The sequence below is a fragment of the Amblyomma mixtum genome, chromosome 3, assembly GCF_055824585.1.
Source record: "Amblyomma mixtum isolate Tamu chromosome 3, ASM5582458v1, whole genome shotgun sequence".
NCBI lineage: Eukaryota > Metazoa > Arthropoda > Arachnida > Ixodida > Ixodidae > Amblyomma > Amblyomma mixtum.
Genome location: NC_143014.1, coordinates 35701951 through 35721650, shown reverse-complemented (window position 1 = coordinate 35721650; position 19700 = coordinate 35701951). Strand labels below are relative to the sequence as shown.

Sequence of the window (19700 nt, the reverse complement as noted above, 5' to 3'; positions counted from 1 at the left end):
AGGTAATTATGGAGACATTTGGAATTTATTTATTTATTTATTTGCTTAAGTTTCAAACTAAGCATTTTTCATTGCTTCAACAAAAATATCGGCATATATATTTGCAATCACCATCACTGCACACATAAAACATTAAAGCACTACACAAATCTAATTTTAGTTCGGTGGTTTCTTCCTTCAAATGATGCGTTACATATCAGAATACATAGATTATTGCATGGTATTCACCTGCAACCACTAAATATTTATAATTGAATTTCTTCTCTCAAGCTGTTTCGGTTTAGGTTTCATCAACCGAACAAAGGCGGTGACGTGAAGTTGACCTTTAGGTCCTATGAGGCATGAAGAAGCCTGCATTATAAACGCTGATACGTAGTTCTGATTCACTACGACACTTACATCAGCCTGCTTCAAGAGCTGGAAAGATAACAAATTAAAAATCAGCAGTTATAGAACTGTTTTTTTTTTGTGTGTCTCATGTGACCTAAAGGTCAACTGCACATCACAGCCATCGTTTGACTGGCAAAACTGAAACCAAAACAGCGCCAAGAAGAAATTCAATTATATATTATTTAGCAGTCATAGGTGAATATCACACAGTGATCTATGTATATTAATGTCCAGCGCCTCATTTGAAAGAAAACATGGAAGTAAAATTTGGTGTCGAATAGCCCTTTAAACATACAAGGCAGCAGCGATAGCAGAATAGAAGTGCAACGTACAGTCCCACCATCTGTTCCTGGAAATTAAAAGCTACAAATGCACCCTTTGCACCCATGTGTAGCAGTCAGCCAGCCATGCAGCTGCTTGTATCAGTGTCCTCACTCCAATTTCACACTGCTGTTATCACCATCCTCCTCCGTGTTCTATGCACTCAGCCATTGCTAAAAATACACACTGCACGTAAGACTTACACAACAGAAGCATCACTCAAAAAACACGCCTTGTGCTACTTGTTTCCCATACGCAAAGATTCCAGTCCTTTTTTGAAAGCCAAGTGTGGACTCCCGAAAACATAAAAACAAAGAAGTTAAAGTAGACTAGCCATGTAGGCAAGTCTCTTAAAACTAAGTTTCATAGTGTCTATGGAGTTGAAGAACTGTAACCACTTTGAAATGAGGTGAACCTGAAACGCAAGCATATGGCAGTCCTTATGAACACATCCTTACACCAAACTTGCTTCACGTGAATTGGAGTTCCTAGCCTTGATAAAGTGCTCAAAACAATTTAACTGCACTCCACTGGCACACCAGTTAAATGAGTTGCACTGAGCATCATGTGCTCTCTTGCCCTGTATTGGTGCATACTTTTTCAAGAGATAAGGAAGTGTAGAGAAGCACCATGCAACCGTTGTAATATATCAAAATTGATTTATTGGACTTACTCTCAGTTGCAATGCATAAACTTTGGAAAATTATGGATTGTACCAGTCAAGAAACAGCAATGAAAATGACATCACCAAAAGAAAAAACAAGATTGATATCCTAAACCCGGCATTGTTCTTCATTGCCTGAAAAAGAAACAAATTGAACAAAGTCAGTAGGCTTCATAAAACAGTACACAGCCTGCACAACATACCTGACGAAGTTGCTCATTGCCATCTTTCACATTTTCAGTAGCACCACCTAGTTTATGAACAATTCGCTCCATTTCTTCATCCTAGACATGAAACAGACAACAAATGCACATTACATACACAGGAACTTTGCCCCTACAATTTTTGCACAAGTGAACATCAACCCTTTACCCGGAGTTTGAGAGCCGAAACTGCCCCTACTTTTTTCCACACATACAAACCTCCAATTTCAGTCATGAAAGTGGTTGATCTATTCAAGCTGAGATAGGTTCATGCAAACATAGAGCATTCTTCAAAGGGTGGCTAGAAAAACCTTTACATCCAAAAAATGCTATCACGGCAAGGTACACACAGTTATGTCCATATTCTCCTGTATCCGGATAACCTTCATGATGTGTTAACATTACAGAGGGTCAGCTCATGCAGATTAAAGTATTTAAATATCAATCTGACCACGTTTGTCACCTCAGTTTTTTAATGCATAAAACTAAAAGTCAAAGTACACGAAGAAAATTTGTAAATGAGAGAACTGAAACTCTGAAATCAACACTTCGGTCATTTACTGTACATGAAAGCAGCAAATAAAATACGCATATTTCCAGCAATTTTCTTCAGAACTATGAGCTCAACTCCCAAATGATTGCTGCGTGCAGATCTATTCCTGCCTCTGCCAACTTTTCCCACACTTTTTTGGCATAAAAGGTGCTTTCTTTGCACAGAAACATGCTATTGCAAAGACACACTTTTTGCCCACATTTCCTTACCTGCCACTGTGGCTCAGTCGTTAGCGTGCTCGGCTACTGAGCCGGAGTTCCCGGGTTTGAACCTGACCGCGGCGGCCACATTTCGATGAAGGCGAAACGCAAAGGCGCCTGTCAGCTGTACGATGTCAATGCACGTTAAAGATCCCCAGGTGGTTGAAATTATTTCGGAGCCCTTCACTATGGCACCTCTTCCTTCCTTTCTTCTCTAACTCCTTCTTTTATCCCTTCCCTTACAGCGCAATTCAGGTGTCCACCAAAATGTGAGACAGATACTGCAGCATTTCCTTTCCTCAAAAACCAATTTTCAACTTTTTTTCACATTTCCCACAGCAAATTCCATGATGTCAAGTGTGATGACAACTAATCGGACAAAAGAGGGCTGCAAAACACAATGGTAAGTTGGAATGGCGGCTGCTTAGAAAAATGAACAAAAAAGCCATTACTGTTTAAATCCCACAACCCAGCTCTCAGCTTTGGATGGATATGCGTCTACTTTAGAATGAGCTACCTTCGCCATCAAAGCAACTTAGGATACCATGCAGAGGTTAGGCTTGAAATCCAGGGTTCGACGGAAACCCGTCTGGTCGGGAAAATTCATGGCGGGAAATAACAAGCGCCGACCAATCGTTAAACACAAACAAAAACAAAAAGAGACGTAGATTGTGAACAAGGCTCCCGTAGCGAAGCCGAAACGTCTCTTTTTGTTTGTTTTTAACGATTGGTCGGCGCTTGTTATTTCCCGCCAGAGGTTAGGCTTCTAGCCTGTGGCAAGCTTTCTGGATTCATGAGTGACCATTCGAGACAAGAACCTGAGTCTGCCTGGCTCACACAGGTATATCATTGTGAAGTTTCTAAGTCACCAGAAAAAAATCTAACACCCTAAAATCCACCTACAAACTTAAACCGAGTGACTGTCCTAACGTCTGGAGAGAAGAAGGCGTCTCGCTTAAAGATCAGACGTGCAGAAGGCGTCTTTCGAATTTCAGAAGGAGTTTCAGAGATGATGTTGTTCGAACTAAGCTTTCAAATGATAAACTAAAAATGAATAATGAAACCTATGTGTTTCATAGTGTACATGATGATATTGCCTCGCTGAACAAACCACAAAAAAAAATCGTGCCACCTGACCCACCTACATCGTTTAAAATTTAGTAATGGAACCCGCTAAGCCACACCACCCCCTTGTTTTGAATGCGATAGTGTCAAGGAACTCGTGTCACAGAAAATCTGGTGTCAGCGTCGTCGCCATCATTGACCGTGAGCAAAAAATCCCCGAACAATCCCCAGAGAAGCAACCTAGGAAGTAGGTGGGCCAGTCAGGTCACGCGACCTTATGGCAACATCACAACCTGCTCACCGTGGCAGGTGGCAGTTAAATTAATGATTGGTCCTGAGGAGTTGCTGGGAAGAGCAACCTGGATCGCATATTTACAACCAGTGGCATATTTCCAACCAATAGAACTTACTGCAAAGTGCATCAAGAATTGCTTCTGTAAGGCAGAGTTTATGATCCCAGGAATGATGGAGGATGCTGTCGAACACCCACCTAATTGGACACATGAAGATTTGTGGCAATGCGCCGCTGACACGCAACTGGTGTGACCTGGGAGGACTTCGTTGTTGTACTTGATGACGCCAACATTGGAGAGCCATACACTGACAAAAGTATTAGTATGCGAAGTGCGAACACTCTACAAGTGCCAGGAATCCGAAGAAAATGATGACAAGGAGGCTGACCCACGACAAGCTGCCGTGGAGAAATTGTGGGTAGCAACCGTATCGGCAAGAGCTATGTTACTGCTCTGGAGAGCTTGGAGAGTGCCATAAGAGTCTAGTTTGAACAAAAGACCTGCATAACAGACTTACATCAGCTGCACTTTGTATTTTTGACTGTTGGTTTGGTTGGTTTATGGGGTTTAACATCCCAAAGTGACTGAGGCTATGAGAGACACTGCAATGAAGGGCTTCGGATAATTTCGACCACCTGGGGTTCTTTAATGTACACAGACATCACACAGTGCACGAGCCTCTAGCATTTCGCCTCCATCGAAATGCAACCGTCGCGGCCGGGATTGAACCCGCATCTTTCAGGTTAGCAGCCGAGGACCATAACCACTAAGCCACCGTTGTAGCTTATTTTTGGCTGTAACATGGGAAGTCCAGTTACTATGAACCTCGGATAAAACAAATGAAATCCATGCGGCCATCGGGTTCGTTATAAGTGGAGTCGACTGTATTATGTTTTCAAAAAGTACTGACTCAATAAAGCCATTATTCAAATCGCTGAGATTGCTACCTTTGAACTCTGTATATATACTAAAAACTGCAGCAATAGTACAGTCTTTGTCAAAAGTAACCAGGCTGCATGGTTTTGCTCCTCAGTTGTATATTAAAGCTATTATGCCAGCCCTCAAGCTCTAAATCTCTGTATGGTAAGGAGAACCCCTGTACTCAGCTTCAAAGAACTTTGCGACCTTAAGAAAAGCCGTAAAGTCTCTACTATACAAATGAGAAGCAAACCTTGCAGCCTGGTTACTTTTGACAAAAACTGTACATAGTACTGCAGTGTCTGATGACCTACTTCCCTTGGATCTCTTCAGACTTCCCAATAGAACCACAAGAGCTGCAATCCACCGCAATTTTAACCTCCGACCATGCCATAACACTTATGGTCGAAAACTAATCGAATTTAATGGTGGCCAAATCTGGAATGGAATTCCTATGATTTAAAAATTAAAAGTAATTTTGCCCTCTCATTTAAGACGTTCTTGCTTAACCACTGTAAAGCCAGTGTGAACTGTTACTGTTTGGTGTACGCTTGCCCTTATACCGTAGTCTGTATTGGACCAAACAAAAGCCTACTGGCTATGGGTCCAAACAATTTTGAGTATTTTCTTTTTACAATGAATGCACAATAAAGAATGAAAAAGAATGTCAATTATTATGATCTGATCATTGTAAAGCAGCATAGATTCCAAAGGTATTATCTTGCGAAGCAATTTTTTTTTCCAGTTTTTGGAACACCCCTTTAGTAAAGAGAAAAAAAGCAAACAATTTTCGGGTGCACTCATGACGACGTTGAGAAGAAAAGCTGCAGCCTATGAGCAGACAAAACTAATAGGGCTAGCTACACAGCATGCAGAACAATAAAGTCTGAGGGTGGCTCACCTGCTCCAACACTTTTTCTGTGAACACTTTTTGCAGCTGGGAAATCTCAATTACTCTGCCCTCAATGCTCCTAAAAGGTAAAAGAAGACACATAAGACAGTGTGCAACCACATCTACTCCTCAGATAACTTACTTGACCTCATCTGAGAGTGCATTCAATTCCTCATACAGCTTCTTGTTCTCTTCTTCAAACTGAAATAAAAATAATGAACTGGCTCTTAATTTTCATGAATACTAGAGAAAGCAGTTGGTTATTTCACTTTATAACTCCAAACAGATTCAAAGTATTACAAAGAGGCCATTAAATATAGCCTACCTTGTAACTGGCAAGAATAAGATAACAAATTTGTTGCCAAAATAAACAATTGTCAAAGGACACGCGATGTCAAGAAGGCGTTCACAAGAAATGTAGGATAAGTTTGACATTGCAGCACATTATTTTCTTTCACAAAAATCTTAAACTTTGTCATGGTGACACAGCACTCAAAAACAAGAGAGAGTGTAGCAATAGGACCGCCACTGATTATAATGTTCATAACAAACTAAAATTTTTTGTAGCACCGAAAGAACAAGTTGCAAAGAAATATTTTCACTGCAGTAATGCTGCATGCTCGCTGACAATAAATAAGAAAAAAAATGACTGTTGGAAAATTGAGCCTTCAGCGCAAAAACCGCCTTACCATTTGAAACTCTTCGTATGAGATCACCACATTCTCATCCCAGCCTTCAAACGAAAAGAGGTCTGGAACGTCACCGTATGCTGCTGCTGATGGCTGTGCTTCAGCAGGAACCGGAGGTGGCTCCTCGCCAGCTCCTTCTGTCTCATGAGGGGCCTTTTTCTTGACTTCAGACTCCAGCTTAGACCTAGAAAGGTGCCACCAACAAGAATATTTTTGCCTTTTCCAATTTTAAGTATGAGTTGGACCCATCCAGCTAGACCTCTAATTTACACCCCATGAGAAGAAGTGTTCCTTTCAAGTGTACCATGTATCAAGTTATGTTTTTTAGACTATTATACTAGTTTCCCTCATGCTAACGTAACTGATTATTATCAATGCTATAATCTGAACTAGCACTGCCCACCTATTGTTGCTCCGGTGGATTTTTATTGTTGTACCGTACATACTCGCGTAATGGACCCACTCTTTTTCCAGAAAAGGTGACATCAATTTGGGCGGAGATTTCACTACAGGGGAAAAAAAAGTTTCAATAGATTTTTCTGGAGATTAAAAATTTCACGATACGTCTGCCCGCTCCCTTGACGGCACCGGCCAATCGCGGCGAAAAAAAGCGAACGTGCTGAACACGGGCCCTGAAGGCCAGGTTCGCGTTTTTCACGCGAGACGTTAAAAAAAAAAAAACTCGCAGGAGAGTTACGAGCGTGTAATGAGAATGTTTAAGCCTTAGCAGTGGTGAGGGGTTAGGCATTTCCACTCCTGATCTCGAACTCGCCAAATCGTTTAGGGGTCAGAAGGTCCTGCTTCCTTCACAGCATTTCAGTATAGAGTTTTATAGCGTTCTAGTTTTAACTGCTACGCTCGTCTCCGATGCTCAAGCGCGCGCCGGCGCAACCGCGAGCGCAGCAGCGCGCCGAGCAAGCTAGCGCCACCCGCTTTTCTGCCAACGGCGCACAGCGTCCTGGCGCTCTGCCAAGTTCGTAGAGCGCGCCATCCCTACCCCACTCTCCCTTTTGCCCAGGAGCTCCCCTCAAAAGATAACCACGCCGTGATGTCATCGGCGCGCGCCGCATCTTGGCGCGCTGCCAAGGTCTGCGCTGCGGACGGCACGAAAACTGAGGAACGCGGTACTGAAAGCGAACGGCTAAAAAAAAAAAAGTAAATTCTCACCGATAAAAGTGGGGGTGGGTGGGTTCATTATGCCAGTGGGTTCATTACGCGAGCATATATATATATATATATATATACGGTACCTTGAAAATGTCTGTGCCCTTTCCGCAACAATATCTACTGAGATGGTAGTAATTCTAATTAAGACTATAGGGGTGTGCGGAGTGTTTTTTCTTTATTCGAAGTGAATTCGAAACGAATAGTAATTTTCTTAAAATAGCAATTTCGAAGTAAATATTTCGAATACTTCTGGAACACCACAAAACCGTTTAAGGGCACAATAAATCCTTTCGAAGTCATGTTCTAACACACAAAACCATTACATGAAAAAAACAGAGTGCACTGAAGCTTTGTCAAACTCACTTAAGCTGTGTTGACTTCCTGCAGAAATGGCTTGCGGAAATTGGTGGAGTCTACCTACATATGGTGCTGACACATTAGTGGGGTGCATGACCTATTTGTGGGACTTTCAACTGCTGCTTTTAATTGCAACTGCATTCTTACACAGATGCTGCTTTTCAGCGGTGACATCATGGGCACCTGTTAGGCGTATGCACCGCACGCCCAGTGCCACCCTGCATCTGGCATCAGAAAGAGCTCCAATCTCCATGAGTTTCGTGATAGCTCCCCTTTGTATTCACACCTTCGTGCTTAAAGGGACAGTGAGGAGAGCACTATCAATATTTTTTTTTTATAGCAAAATCCGATAGTTCGGCATGTCATGGCTTTGTTGCCACTTGGCCGGCAGCGAAAGATGCATTTATTTCTAAGAAATTTGGATTCGAAGTTGAAAAAGTTTTTTCCTGCCGCTCTGATTCAAACTTGGGATTCTCCTATGACGACACAAGACTAAGTGACGTGAAACATGACGTGCCGATGACGTAACGCAGACTCCGTGATTTCTGGCATCCAGCAGTGCGGCCTAGCAGCAGCCGAAAAGAAAGCTACCGCCGGCCGCACGTTGAAGGTATCTATAGGCTATTGCGGCCGTCGCTACAGTCGCTCGCTTACGTTTGCACTGCCGTTTTGCCAGCGTTACGATGGATCTCGTTCTCGAAGCCGTCAACGAAGTTCTCGCAAATAGACACCTTTAGCATACCGTGTGCCTTGTTACCGCTAGCGGAATACCGGGAGCCCGCCTAACGTCGATGAGCAGGCGCTGATTGGTCCCGATGCTTCAGGCGCGCGCGTAGCTGCCGGGCACGTGGCGCCATCTGGCAATGTCAAAGAGATTTGCGCATGCATTGGCTGCGCCTCAGTGATTTGTGGTTTCTCAGGTCCAAGAGTTGCTAGAACCATTGGTTCTAGCAACACTGCTTTGTCCTATGACGTCATAACGCTTGTACTTGCGAGTTTGGCCTGTGGTGGCGATACCTGTATTTTGGTTCTTGCTCTTTTCTACGTTACAAGAGCTTTGTTGTCAGTACGAGTGGCGTTTTTGTAATCAGGAGCTGTTATTCCATCGATACAAGCCAACTTCAATTTCTCCTCAGTGTCCCTTTAATTAGCTAATTTCAAGCAAAGGAGAGCAGTTGTGGCAGCTGCAGTCAGCTCAGACCCGTCCCGTGACTTAGTCAAGAAAGCCACCTGTCGTCCCACCAATGCATGCCACTGTGCCAGTTTCAGCCCGTGCGAATAGCAGGTAATGCGGGTGCAGACACCTGGCAGGGGCAAATCTGGATGTCAAGCTTGCGCCTGCTTGCATCTGCTTCTACAAAGATGCTCAGACTGGCTCTGGCATACACGCGGGCACACAGGCCTGTGGCGCATGCGCCTGGCCGCTATCCATGGAGTCAGGGCTTAGGCTGCGCACGCACCACACTGCCATCCCCTAGGAGGTGGCACGTTGAACCAAAACCATACAAAGTAAGCATTCTAGAAAGATTATTTGCTCGAGACGAATACTTCAAGATTTCAAATACTAGACATTTGGATTGAATACTTTACTATTCGAATGAATATTCAACATTATCAAATATCCGCACCCCTATAAATATATACAATGAGCAAAATATTCTCAATATGCAATACCATTCATCAGTCTATGGTTTCCCGAGTGTTTTATGTAGTTCATTTGTATTCAAACCATATATAAGATACTAATTAAAGGCTGTCTCCAGAACCCGAGCACAATTACTCTCATCATGTGTACTTCACAACTGTATCACACCTAAAAGCAGCATGAACACCACTAGGCTGCATTTTCAAACTCAGTCCTTCACTGCAGGGTTAAAGTGTGGAAGAAGTGCACTGCATGTTGAAAAAAAAAAAAAAGAGAGAGCAGCTGATAGTAGTCATCATCCTAGAATAAAGTGATGCACTAAACAAGAGGTCTCCTTGATTTGGCTGCACTTTCTACACCAGTTCAGAAGGTGCAGCGCTCTCGCACTCGATTTGCCAGTGCAGCTAGCGCCACCTGCACTTCGGCACTCGATTTGACTTCGTGCTGCACGAGTTCTTCAGCACCAGCCTCCCAGCAAGTTCTCTTCTCGTGCAATTAGTGCAAGGTGCTTGCGCGCTCCATAGCAGACGGCTCTGTGGCCATGCTTGTTTTGGTGAGCGACGTTGCCATCATGGTTGAGACGGCTGCATACCCATGCTAGACGTGGCATCTGCGCCATGCTCTCACCAAACAGATGAAATGGCAGTGCGCGTACGTGTGTGTATGTGCGTACGCAACTGGCTGGCATAGCGCACTGCATATGGGTTCTCAACTTCTCATCTTTCTGTCCAGCCTCGCATGTTGCTTTACACCATTTCTCTTTTGTGTGCACGTATCATTATTACAAGCAGCACGACGAAGCATGTCCATAAGAGGCAGATGGTGAGATTTTTTTAATACGTAGGTGATCACAACGTTTGTGATGACTTCCTGCGACATCAGTACCTGCGCATACAGCAGCGACTGGTCTTGAGGTCGCCGTCAGCCCACACGCTCGCCTGCCAGTTAGTCTCTGATAATCACTCCGCCATCGCCGTCCGCCGAAAGCGAACGCGAGTTGTTGAGTTCAATATAGTCAAAGCTATATCAGGCAACTCTTTCCTTCTGTAACTGGTGGACAAACGCAGTCGCTTTTCGACAGAACGGCAACAGCCTGAATCATGTGTATGAACTGTCAAAGGTCGTCTCGAGCGGAAGTCTGAGTAACCTCTCGAATTCAAAGTTTGTTGCCTCTTCAAAGTACCCGTTGAATTGGTGGTGGTCGACTGGCCTGCACCACTTTGCGCAACGCAACGAAAAGGACGGTGTCAAATGCTTTACCACTTTTGGAATTAACAAATTTCATAACCACTCCATGAGATGCGCCAGTTCGAACAAATGCACAGCACTGAATACAGCTAGCACAGTCCCGCGCATATGTCAAACCATGCAACAAACACCAACACACGACCACAGCCGACAAACGTTTCTACACTTTTGCACTCGATTTGGCCACTGCACCGAGAGCACTAGTGTAAGGCTACACTTGTGCTGCAAGAACTGGCACTGCACTGGCACGGCACTTTTGTGAACTAGTGCAGAAAGTGCAGCCAAATCGAGGAGACCTATGGTGACACTTAGCTGCAAAACAAAATGGAAAAGAGTTTTATTCAACTTCAGTTCTTAACTATAACTGAGCACTCCTTCCAAAGTGATGGCAGCATAGCTGGACAGGATATAAGAGGTGCATGAGGCATCTAAGAACAATACTCATAAGTTCAGAAATAGACACTAAGACTAAGTAGCCTCAATTGATGTTGGTCATGATGCTTACAATGGTAGCCTTCAACAACTCCGTTTTATTGTTGATAACTGTTTTAATAACGTGGTGGAAGGTCACGCATTGTTGCTCATGTGATCGTAAAAGTTCGCAGCCAGCCAATAACGGTTTAGATAGGCCCCATGGAAAGGAAATTCCAGTGATCGCGAATGAAAACTATGAGTTGACTGTAAAGACCACCAGGGGAATTAAGACATCACATTTAGTCAAAGAACATTAATGTTTGCCTAAGGTATCCACAGCATGACAAGATAGAGAAATTCTAAGAAACTGATTGTTCACCTTGTGTCTTAAAAAGTTATGAATACTTTCTACAAGGAAGCAAAAAAAACATGCCTTCCGATTAGTGATCTAGAGTTTCCTTCTGGTGAAAACGATCAGTACATGCCAATGTACACCTGAAGGCTGAAAGCTAAGAGCTCTTAACGAAACAAGCTAAATAGAAGAAAAGAACTGGTTGTTGTATGAACAGATCAGAGACAAATACAAGCCTGCAAGACAAAAAAATAGAGCTCATGATGTGTGCTTTTCTGTCTGTACTATGTGTGCGCACTAAGCAATCCTAATAATGTGTCACCAACTGGCCCAACATTCTCAAATTCTGCAAGGTAGTTAATTGCTAATGGGATTTTATGAGCAAAAGTAACACTATGGGCTAAAATTCTCGGTATAGTGGTGGACTGTGGATGAATTTTCAATCCCCTCAGGTTCCTTAACATGCACTGGAATCTTAGCATATGAGCAGTTTTGGATTTCGCTTCTGCTGAAATGCGACCATTGAAGCTGAAAAGCAAACCTCTCATACTCAGTAGCAGAACGTCATGTGTGCGTACTACAGTGCATCCATTCACACTTGCATTTATGACCTTATGAGCTAGTTTCACACCACTACCCTTTAGCCTTGCTGCTCCAGTTCGCACGAAAGAAAATCCTGGCAGTGTGTCTGCCGGTCACTGGAGAGGCGCAAGTGGTTGGCGGAGCCGCCGCCGAGTGCGGCTCCGTCGGTCGACCTTCGCCGTCGTTCGCACGCTCTGCGCGTGTTTACCGAGTGTGCATCGGCGCGCGCTCGGCTTTCTTGTATGACGCTCACCAAAGTTTTCCACTGATATCCAGACTTAACCTAAGCTAAGCCATAGCCAATTTTTTTTTTACTAGTACCAGAACAGTTTCAACTTTTGTGGATTCAATAAGGAAAACCACAGATGCTGGCTTGTTAGTAGCAAATTGATATATAAGCTAAAGCTTTTCATTAAAGAGATCATCATGCTTTAAAGGATTACCAGCCTCATTCCAGCATAAACTGAAACCGCATAGAACTTTGTCAAAGCTGCACAAAAGGCTGACAGGAAATAATACATGCAGGTACCATGCAATGAAAAGTTTGTTCAATCTATTCGTTCGGGTGTCCAACATAGTTCCATTCTCACACATATAATTTACTTATAGAGAGTGATTTCTTTTAACCTTTACAGATTTTAATTTAAAAACTGAGAGAGATACGTCTGTAAATTTACAGCAAGACAGACATTATATGCCTTATATGGATGAACAATTAACTAATAAACATTATTTTTGATTTTAAGGAGCAAGGTTATACTAATTGTAAAATTGATGCCCGTCAGCATCAATGATGAGCCCCGTTTTTAAATTTTCTTAATCGGCAATGTGGATTGAAATACCAAATAGCAAAAGTACTCATTTGGAAGCTTATCGAGTTGGCTTGCCTGCATTTCCTAAATATAAAATGGCGTCGCTGTGCATGGTTTTGTTACGATATCAAGCTAACTTCCTCTACATCATCAATTACACCAACTGCACCTGTATTTGATGCAAAAGTGCAAGAGACACTATTCTATACATATGCAATGTAGGAAAGCCAACTCAGTGAGCTTTGAAATGCGGACTTTTGACGTTCAATATTTCAAAGCATACTGCTGATAAAGTTGAGTTGAAAATCTTTTATTAGGTAAGGAAGGAGCATGTACTTAATATGGTTGAATAATTAAATGATTAGTTACCTAAAATTAACAAATAAACTTTTTTATGACTTTAGGGGGGCAAGGTTATGTGGCGAAATTGATGGCCACCTACATCGAAGGCGAGCTGTGTTTTTAAACTTTCTTTATCGGTACCACGGACCTATACCGTGATGCCATTAAAAAATTTAAAAACACAGCTCACCTTCAATGTTGATGGCCATCAGTTTCGCCATATAACCTTGTCCCCTAAAATCAAAAATAAAAAGTTTGCTCATTTTAGTTAATTAATCATTTAATTATTGATCTATATTAAGTAAATAATGTCCAACTAGCCAAGAAATACAGCTCAGCAGACCGCACCAGCTTATCTTTCAGTTTTTCAAATAAAAATCTACAAAGATTTTTAAAAAATCACCCTGTATTTAACAGTGATGATCTGTCTTCACAGTACTTTCTGCTGAAATGGTAACCTACACATATAACATTTACCTTCTAACTGCAAACTGCAAAGAAAACGTCTTCGTTACTAAAGTTAACAAAGAGTTGTAGAAATTGCATTACTGATGTACAGTGAAGACAACTTGAAGCAAACAACACTACAGTTATCACATGCTAAAAAAAGAAAAACAGCTAGCCTATCAGCAGTGTTATGCAATAACTGCTCAATAAACCACATGGGCTGCAAAAAGCTCTCAGCCACAGTTAGTCACTTACAGTTCACATGCAACGTGCTATCAGTTGCTCAGCACATTTCCTGTGGTTAACAAATTCTTATCTGGTGTTGATGTTTCATTACTGCAGTCATGCTTATTAGCGTACACCACCACGTCTCTATCCACTTGCACAAAAGTTGCTGCATTGTGGCCGGGGGTTCTATATATAAAGTTCACTTGCTACTGTAAAAAAAAAGTGTCTTTACATATTATAGACCATGCCTTCCGTGGATACAGGAAACATTTCTTAATACTAGCACACATTTAATGTTTATCATATACAGTCAAGCCCACTTATAATGAACCTAATGGTCACGTGGATAGTGTTCACTGTATCCGAGGTTTGTAGTAAGCGGACTTCCCACGTTACTGCCAGAAATACAAAATCAGACAGGGAAAGTCTGTTATGCACGTCTATTTATTCAAACTAGCCCTATTAGCGCATACTCCAAGCTCTCCACAGCAGTAACATGCCCTTTCTCGATAGCACTGCTACCCACATGCTACTTTAGGGACGTGCTGTAACAAATTGTGCTGGAAGCGTCCCCGGTAGCTCGTGCAATGCTGGCCTCCTCGTCATCGTCTGCATCATATTCCTGTCAGTGAGAGAGCATCTGTACTTTGCATACTAATATTTTCTTGAGTGTATGGCTCGGCTCTCCAAAGTCGGCATCATCATCCTGACCAATGAAGTCAACCCAGGTGACATCAGGTCAGGCTAGCTGTGCATCGACGACATGTTGCCACAAACCCAAATGCTCCAATAACGTGGGTGTTCAATGGAAGCATTGTTTCTGGGATCATAAACTCTGCCTTACGGAAGCAATTCTTGATGCCCCCCGCAGTGAGTTCCATCCATGCGAACTTACTCCACGGCGGGGATGAGTGTTACCCAAACTGGGACATCAGCACCTGGTCAGTCAATCGCTATCAGCATGCACTTGTGACGCAGTGCCGACAGGACACCTCGAGCACGTGAATTATGCCAATGTCAAGCGGCAGGTTTGGCTCATCGCTTTCGGTGGAAGAAAAGCGTGGTCACCTTAGTCGGAGAAAGAGTTGTGCGCCACAAGGTTATCGAGCACGAACAGGGCCTTCTTAGTTTTTAAGCCACTGGGCGAATAAGTCACCTCTCATCCACATAGCTCCTCTAAATTTATGCCGAGTGGGACACTCGTCGAAACAAAAAAGTCTGCATCGTCCAGGCCTTTGTGCTGTGCCTGTGACACACCAGAATGTAGCTTCCAAAGCACTGCACCCTTCAAGTCTTCCTGGTGATACACGGCAGCCACCGGTCACTGCCATCCATGGTCGTGCATAGAAGGATGTTCACACAGCTTACTGCACTTTACACCAGCGGTAGGCGCCATCTTTCATACGTTTCTGACGGCCACATCTAGCAAAACATTTCTTCGGTGTTCCATACATCCTGTATTATTCTTTGGCCTTTGGGTGGTCGCATTCCTCCTTTAGAAAGGGGGGGAGGAGGTGTCATGGAGGCTTGGAGGTGCTCGTTACTCTCCGCTCCGGCAAGAAACGGGAGTTTTCGACTTCGGGGGTCCGGGTTACGGCGTCTCCTTGTTCGCTATAACCGAGTGGTGTGGCCACACTTGTTCTTTGTATCTGAGATGCAATGGCATTGCCCTAATACATAATTTGACAGAAGCACCGCCCTTGTTTGTAATAAGCGAGCATTCGTTATAACTCCAGCCATTATAAGTGGGCTCGACTGTATTAGCATACCAACACTCAACTTATACAACTTAGTCTTAATAATGACTCAACATACTGATTGGAAATTATAGCTAATAGCAATGACTTTCCATCAGACCCCTGAAATAAATAAATGCAACCCTTCCTTTAAAAAAATTTGCACAAATAATAGTCCAAAATGTTTGTTAGGGCCCGAACTGTTGATTAGAGTAATATGAGTTCTAATACTAGAAGCCCGCACTCTTCGTGATCATTTAATTTGGTTGATTGATCTCAGTATCGATATTCACAACAGTAAGAAAGTGTCTGCAAACACAACACAAAAAAAGGCTATGTGCACATAATGGCAATCTTACAATTTCTGTCTGTCATATGCTCTCTTTACACGAATCGCCTTCTGTTCAGAGTAGAGCTTGCAGGCACCTGAAAAAGTGTTCAAAGTTGCTCATTACGTGGCTGTAGTCTGATATGAACAGTAAGGATTTTATTAAGGAAAAGGCAATGTACCGTCTTTGTCAAAAGTAACCAGGCTTCATGGTTTGCTTCTAGCTTGTATAGTGGAGCCCTTGCGACTTTCCTAAAGATCAAAAGGTGTTGGAAGGTAAGAAGACCCCCAGTCCTTTCCTTTAATGGCCATTTCAGCTTCAGGGAAGCTGTAAGGGCTCCACTGAATGAGCTAGATGCAAACCATACAGCCTGGTTACTTTTGACAAAGACGGTATTCTAGGCATTACCTGACTCCAAGCGATGTGACAAAAGCTTGACAGTACATTACCAAAGCAGGAAAAATTATCCGCACATTCCAGCACTAGGCTTTACCACAAATTTGAGCAGATAAATTATCAATGCTGACTTCATACCTTGTGAACAGTTCCCTCACAAATGGGGCCCTGCAACACTTATTGAAGCAATGCTGGTTATGCTTCTGGAAGATTTTTAATACCACATGCAGAAAGATGCAAAAGAGATAAGTGCACACTATCAGCACTCACTCAACAAAGAAAGTTCAAATGACAAGCAAATAATATGCCTCTCTCAACAAAACTTTTAAAGGCCTTCCACGTGCAATTTCACTTCTGCAATGATACAAACATGAGAAGACAACCAAAACAGCCAAGAGACATATGCAGTGGAAGGTTCCGTTGCATGATTGCATGTCCACTGTAGCTTATTTTCATGCAACTAATAATGTAGAAAGGCAGCCAGCACCTCTTCCAGAGTGTCCTTATAGTGACTGCTGTAACAAAGGCTTTCACACGGGATTTCAATGATTGCAGCGCAACAACTAAAGCGTGATCAAAGAAAATGTTCTGAGCATCAGATAAGATTAGAACTACCGATTTCCTGCATCCAAATGCAAGGAATGAAGGGTGCTCTACCCACAAAGCCACTGTAAAGGTCTTCTTGGTCATTTTTCTATCTGTAGGCGAGGCCACATAGAAGTGAAGTTGCCATATGATGAAGTGTCAGCTTAAAGCCTCTGTCACCATATCTATCATTTGTATAAACCAATTTGCAAAAAGAAATTTGCACTCCACAAGAAGCAGTAAAGATCACATCTGCTCATGGCACTAGCTTGTAAGCGGAACTGATACAGAAGCACCTCAGCCTTCCAACTGCATTGCCCTATAGTGCAAATTTTTCATTCTACATATCTTGAATATTGATAATCGTCTGGTTCTAGATTTCTTCACTATAAACACAGCTGTCCTAGGGTACACAGAAGAATGCAGAACTTGCCTGCTTGCATTCAACATTTTACAGCAATAACAGCAACAGGTAGGTCTTGCAAAGTTTACATAGGTGGCATTAACAACAGCAGCATGTAGTAGTAGTAGTAGTAGTAGTAGTAGTAGTAGTAGTATGCCTGTCGTAATAGACATCAACGGCATTACAACCCTGAGACCATGTAACTAAGAGATGACCAGTCAGAGTGGAGAGCACTGCTGTGTTTATGAGAACTTACACCTAACGAGAACTGCCAATCAAAGAGGCCTGTAACCCTGTCAAGCTGGCTTTTTGCAGCTTTTTCTGCAGGCTTCCTGCAGTCCTACCATATTACTGTATTGTGTTCCCATTCCAATATTTATGCAGTAATTGTCTTCCTGGAGGGAGGGGGGAGCACATATGCAAATTCAGAATACCTAAAACTATAATTTACCACACCTGCATTGAGGAAATTCTCAATGCATGCAGCATTTACCCAGTCATCAGATACTCACATACCAATGTTGCCTATGTCATACTTGCTCCCAAAAGCCCCCTTGAGTGGCGACACCATCAGTGCCTTCTCAAGCGAATCACTATAATAAAATATCTCAGCACTGGTATTTTGCCACCACTACATTCATCCGCAACTCAGGTAAGGAATCTGCATAAGACTGCTGCTAACACCATTGCCATGCCCCGCTTATGCAACTACCAAACAAAATACACATGCTCAGTTTGCAGTAAGTCTCTTTCAGCAGAACCAAATACTGACCTACAAACAGTCTTAAACAAAATTGTTGTTGCGCAAATTTTTCAGTGTTGTTCACATAAAAGGTTGAGTTACCACTTGCAAAGTAATAAAGAAGGTAGCATGAATTTCAACTGAAATAACACATGCAAAATTAACCGTTATAAACAATGTGCAGCACTCACTTCTCAAGTGGTCCTCCAATAAATAGATGACTCCTTCATGATGCTCCAGCTGCTGCGGGGTCAATGGTTGGTTTCTCACTGCATGACATGCAACGAGCCAAAACATTTTTTGTCCAGAATGCACTTTGAATGAAATGTACAACCATTACAGAAAAGCAGTTGCAGGTAATAGACTGTCACAAGGCAAACAGTGTTGACTGTGAAGGTGCAGACACTGTTAGAGTAACTGTCCTGATACAATACTTCGTACTGACAGCACAGATCGACTATGCACTACAGCACAACATAATCCAACATTACTTCCTTGTTTTTCATTCTGACTTGGCCTTTACCAAATGCTGCATCAAATTTGATTGTGTGTGACACAGTGAACACAATACCTGTTACAGGGGCAATTGCATACTTTGCGTTAATTTCAATATTACAATATTATTGCTTCAAACACAAGTCTGCCACATTAAGCACCATTTTAATCTCGTTATCCTGCGAATTACACAAGAGATACGAGCAGTAACTTAAGGGCGACAATTAATTTTTTTTTTCTTTCGTCCAGTTAAGCATTTCATGAGGATAGCGGTTCTCAACGATGAGCATTAGTACTTTATTTGGGCCCCGAAACAAAAACGATTCTATTAACCTACAAACGAAATTACCTTCCTTTCTCAAATTCTTAAGAACCTCTCGGCACTGGAAGACAAACTGCTGTGCTTCTTTGTCGATTCTGTCTCTCTCGGTGTCTGTCATCCGCGACGTGCTGAACATCACATGGCTGCAACCAAAATCAGCGAGTCAACAGATGCTCGCGCAGGCCCTCATATAGTTCTGTAAATGACGATTAAGTGAGGAACACAAGTGCAATTATGATAAAAGCCCTTACGTGGCGTCTATGTAGTCGTCCCTGTGTTCCCTCAGGAAGTTTTTCATCTTGGAAATGTTGGAGCTCTGTCAGAGGTCGGAGACGACAGTATGTCAGAAATTTCACAACGATCCACTGAAGTAAGCAAAGAGAGGACAGTGTGGTTTCAGTAGAACAACTCTTTCCTCAGGGGCTCTCAACTTACAATTTCTCTAACCCGGTAGCCGAAATCGGAAGGTGGCTGCCTTGGTTTCAATATGCACTTCTTGTCAGTCTCCTTCAACATGCCTAGCGCTTTATTGCGAGTCCGCAAAGTTTTCACACAGGCTTTAAATAACGAAGTCACATCCATTTTGCCAAAACGAGGGGATAACTATGGCAAAAGGATTATCACTGCGGCATAACCGGCGCGTTCACAAAGGCATTTTGGACAGTTCAGCACATTGTCCCGCACAACACATCAACAAACAGATGCCACGCTCTGCCAGTGCCTACTCTACGTTGCTTGCAGCAGCCAGCAGCGAACCGAGTTCAGAGCGGACGACGACGATAGCCAACGTGACGTAAACAGCCAAGCACCCTAGCCAAGCCGCAAGACTCCACTTCGGCATATGGTCAGTATGGTTAGAGTGATACTCTTTTTATTCACATTTATTATTACTCAAAAGTATATATTGAAA

The 19700-nt window shown here is 42.8% G+C and overlaps 1 protein-coding gene across 2 annotated transcripts; it reads right to left on the bottom strand.

Moving 5' to 3' along the window:
* Positions 1–1350: 1350 nt before the first annotated feature.
* Positions 1351–19588, bottom strand: Syx18 (syntaxin 18). Of its 2 annotated transcripts, none has more exons than XM_089578694.1 (10): positions 19226–19588; positions 19042–19106; positions 18818–18933; positions 18165–18242; positions 15878–15944; positions 6189–6372; positions 5642–5700; positions 5509–5578; positions 1579–1659; positions 1351–1510 (listed from the first exon to the last, which is right to left on the bottom strand). In XM_089578694.1, exons 1-10 carry the CDS (start codon positions 19370–19372, stop codon positions 1415–1417), a joined length of 963 nt encoding a protein of 320 aa, XP_089434820.1. In that variant the 5' UTR covers positions 19373–19588; the 3' UTR covers positions 1351–1414. The 2 variants fall into 2 exon arrangements, with proteins under 2 accessions (XP_089434820.1, XP_089434821.1); XM_089578695.1 differs by having other exon boundaries at positions 19042–19155; positions 19226–19367.
* Positions 19589–19700: the final 112 nt, after the last annotated feature.

What these genes read in the sequence shown, in the direction of transcription:
- Syx18 (XM_089578694.1), bottom strand. Translation starts at nt 19,372, where the DNA reads ATGGATGTGACTTCGTTATTTAAAGCCTGTGTGAAAACTTTGCGGACT. An exon ending in CATACGAAGAGTTTCAAATG is followed by an intron (nt 5,701 to 6,188) that starts GTAAGGCGGTTT and finishes TTTTTATTTCAG; the next exon opens with TTTGAAGAAGAGAACAAGAA. An exon ending in GCACTCTCAGATGAGGTCAA is followed by an intron (nt 5,579 to 5,641) that starts GTAAGTTATCTG and finishes TTTACCTTTTAG; the next exon opens with GAGCATTGAGGGCAGAGTAA.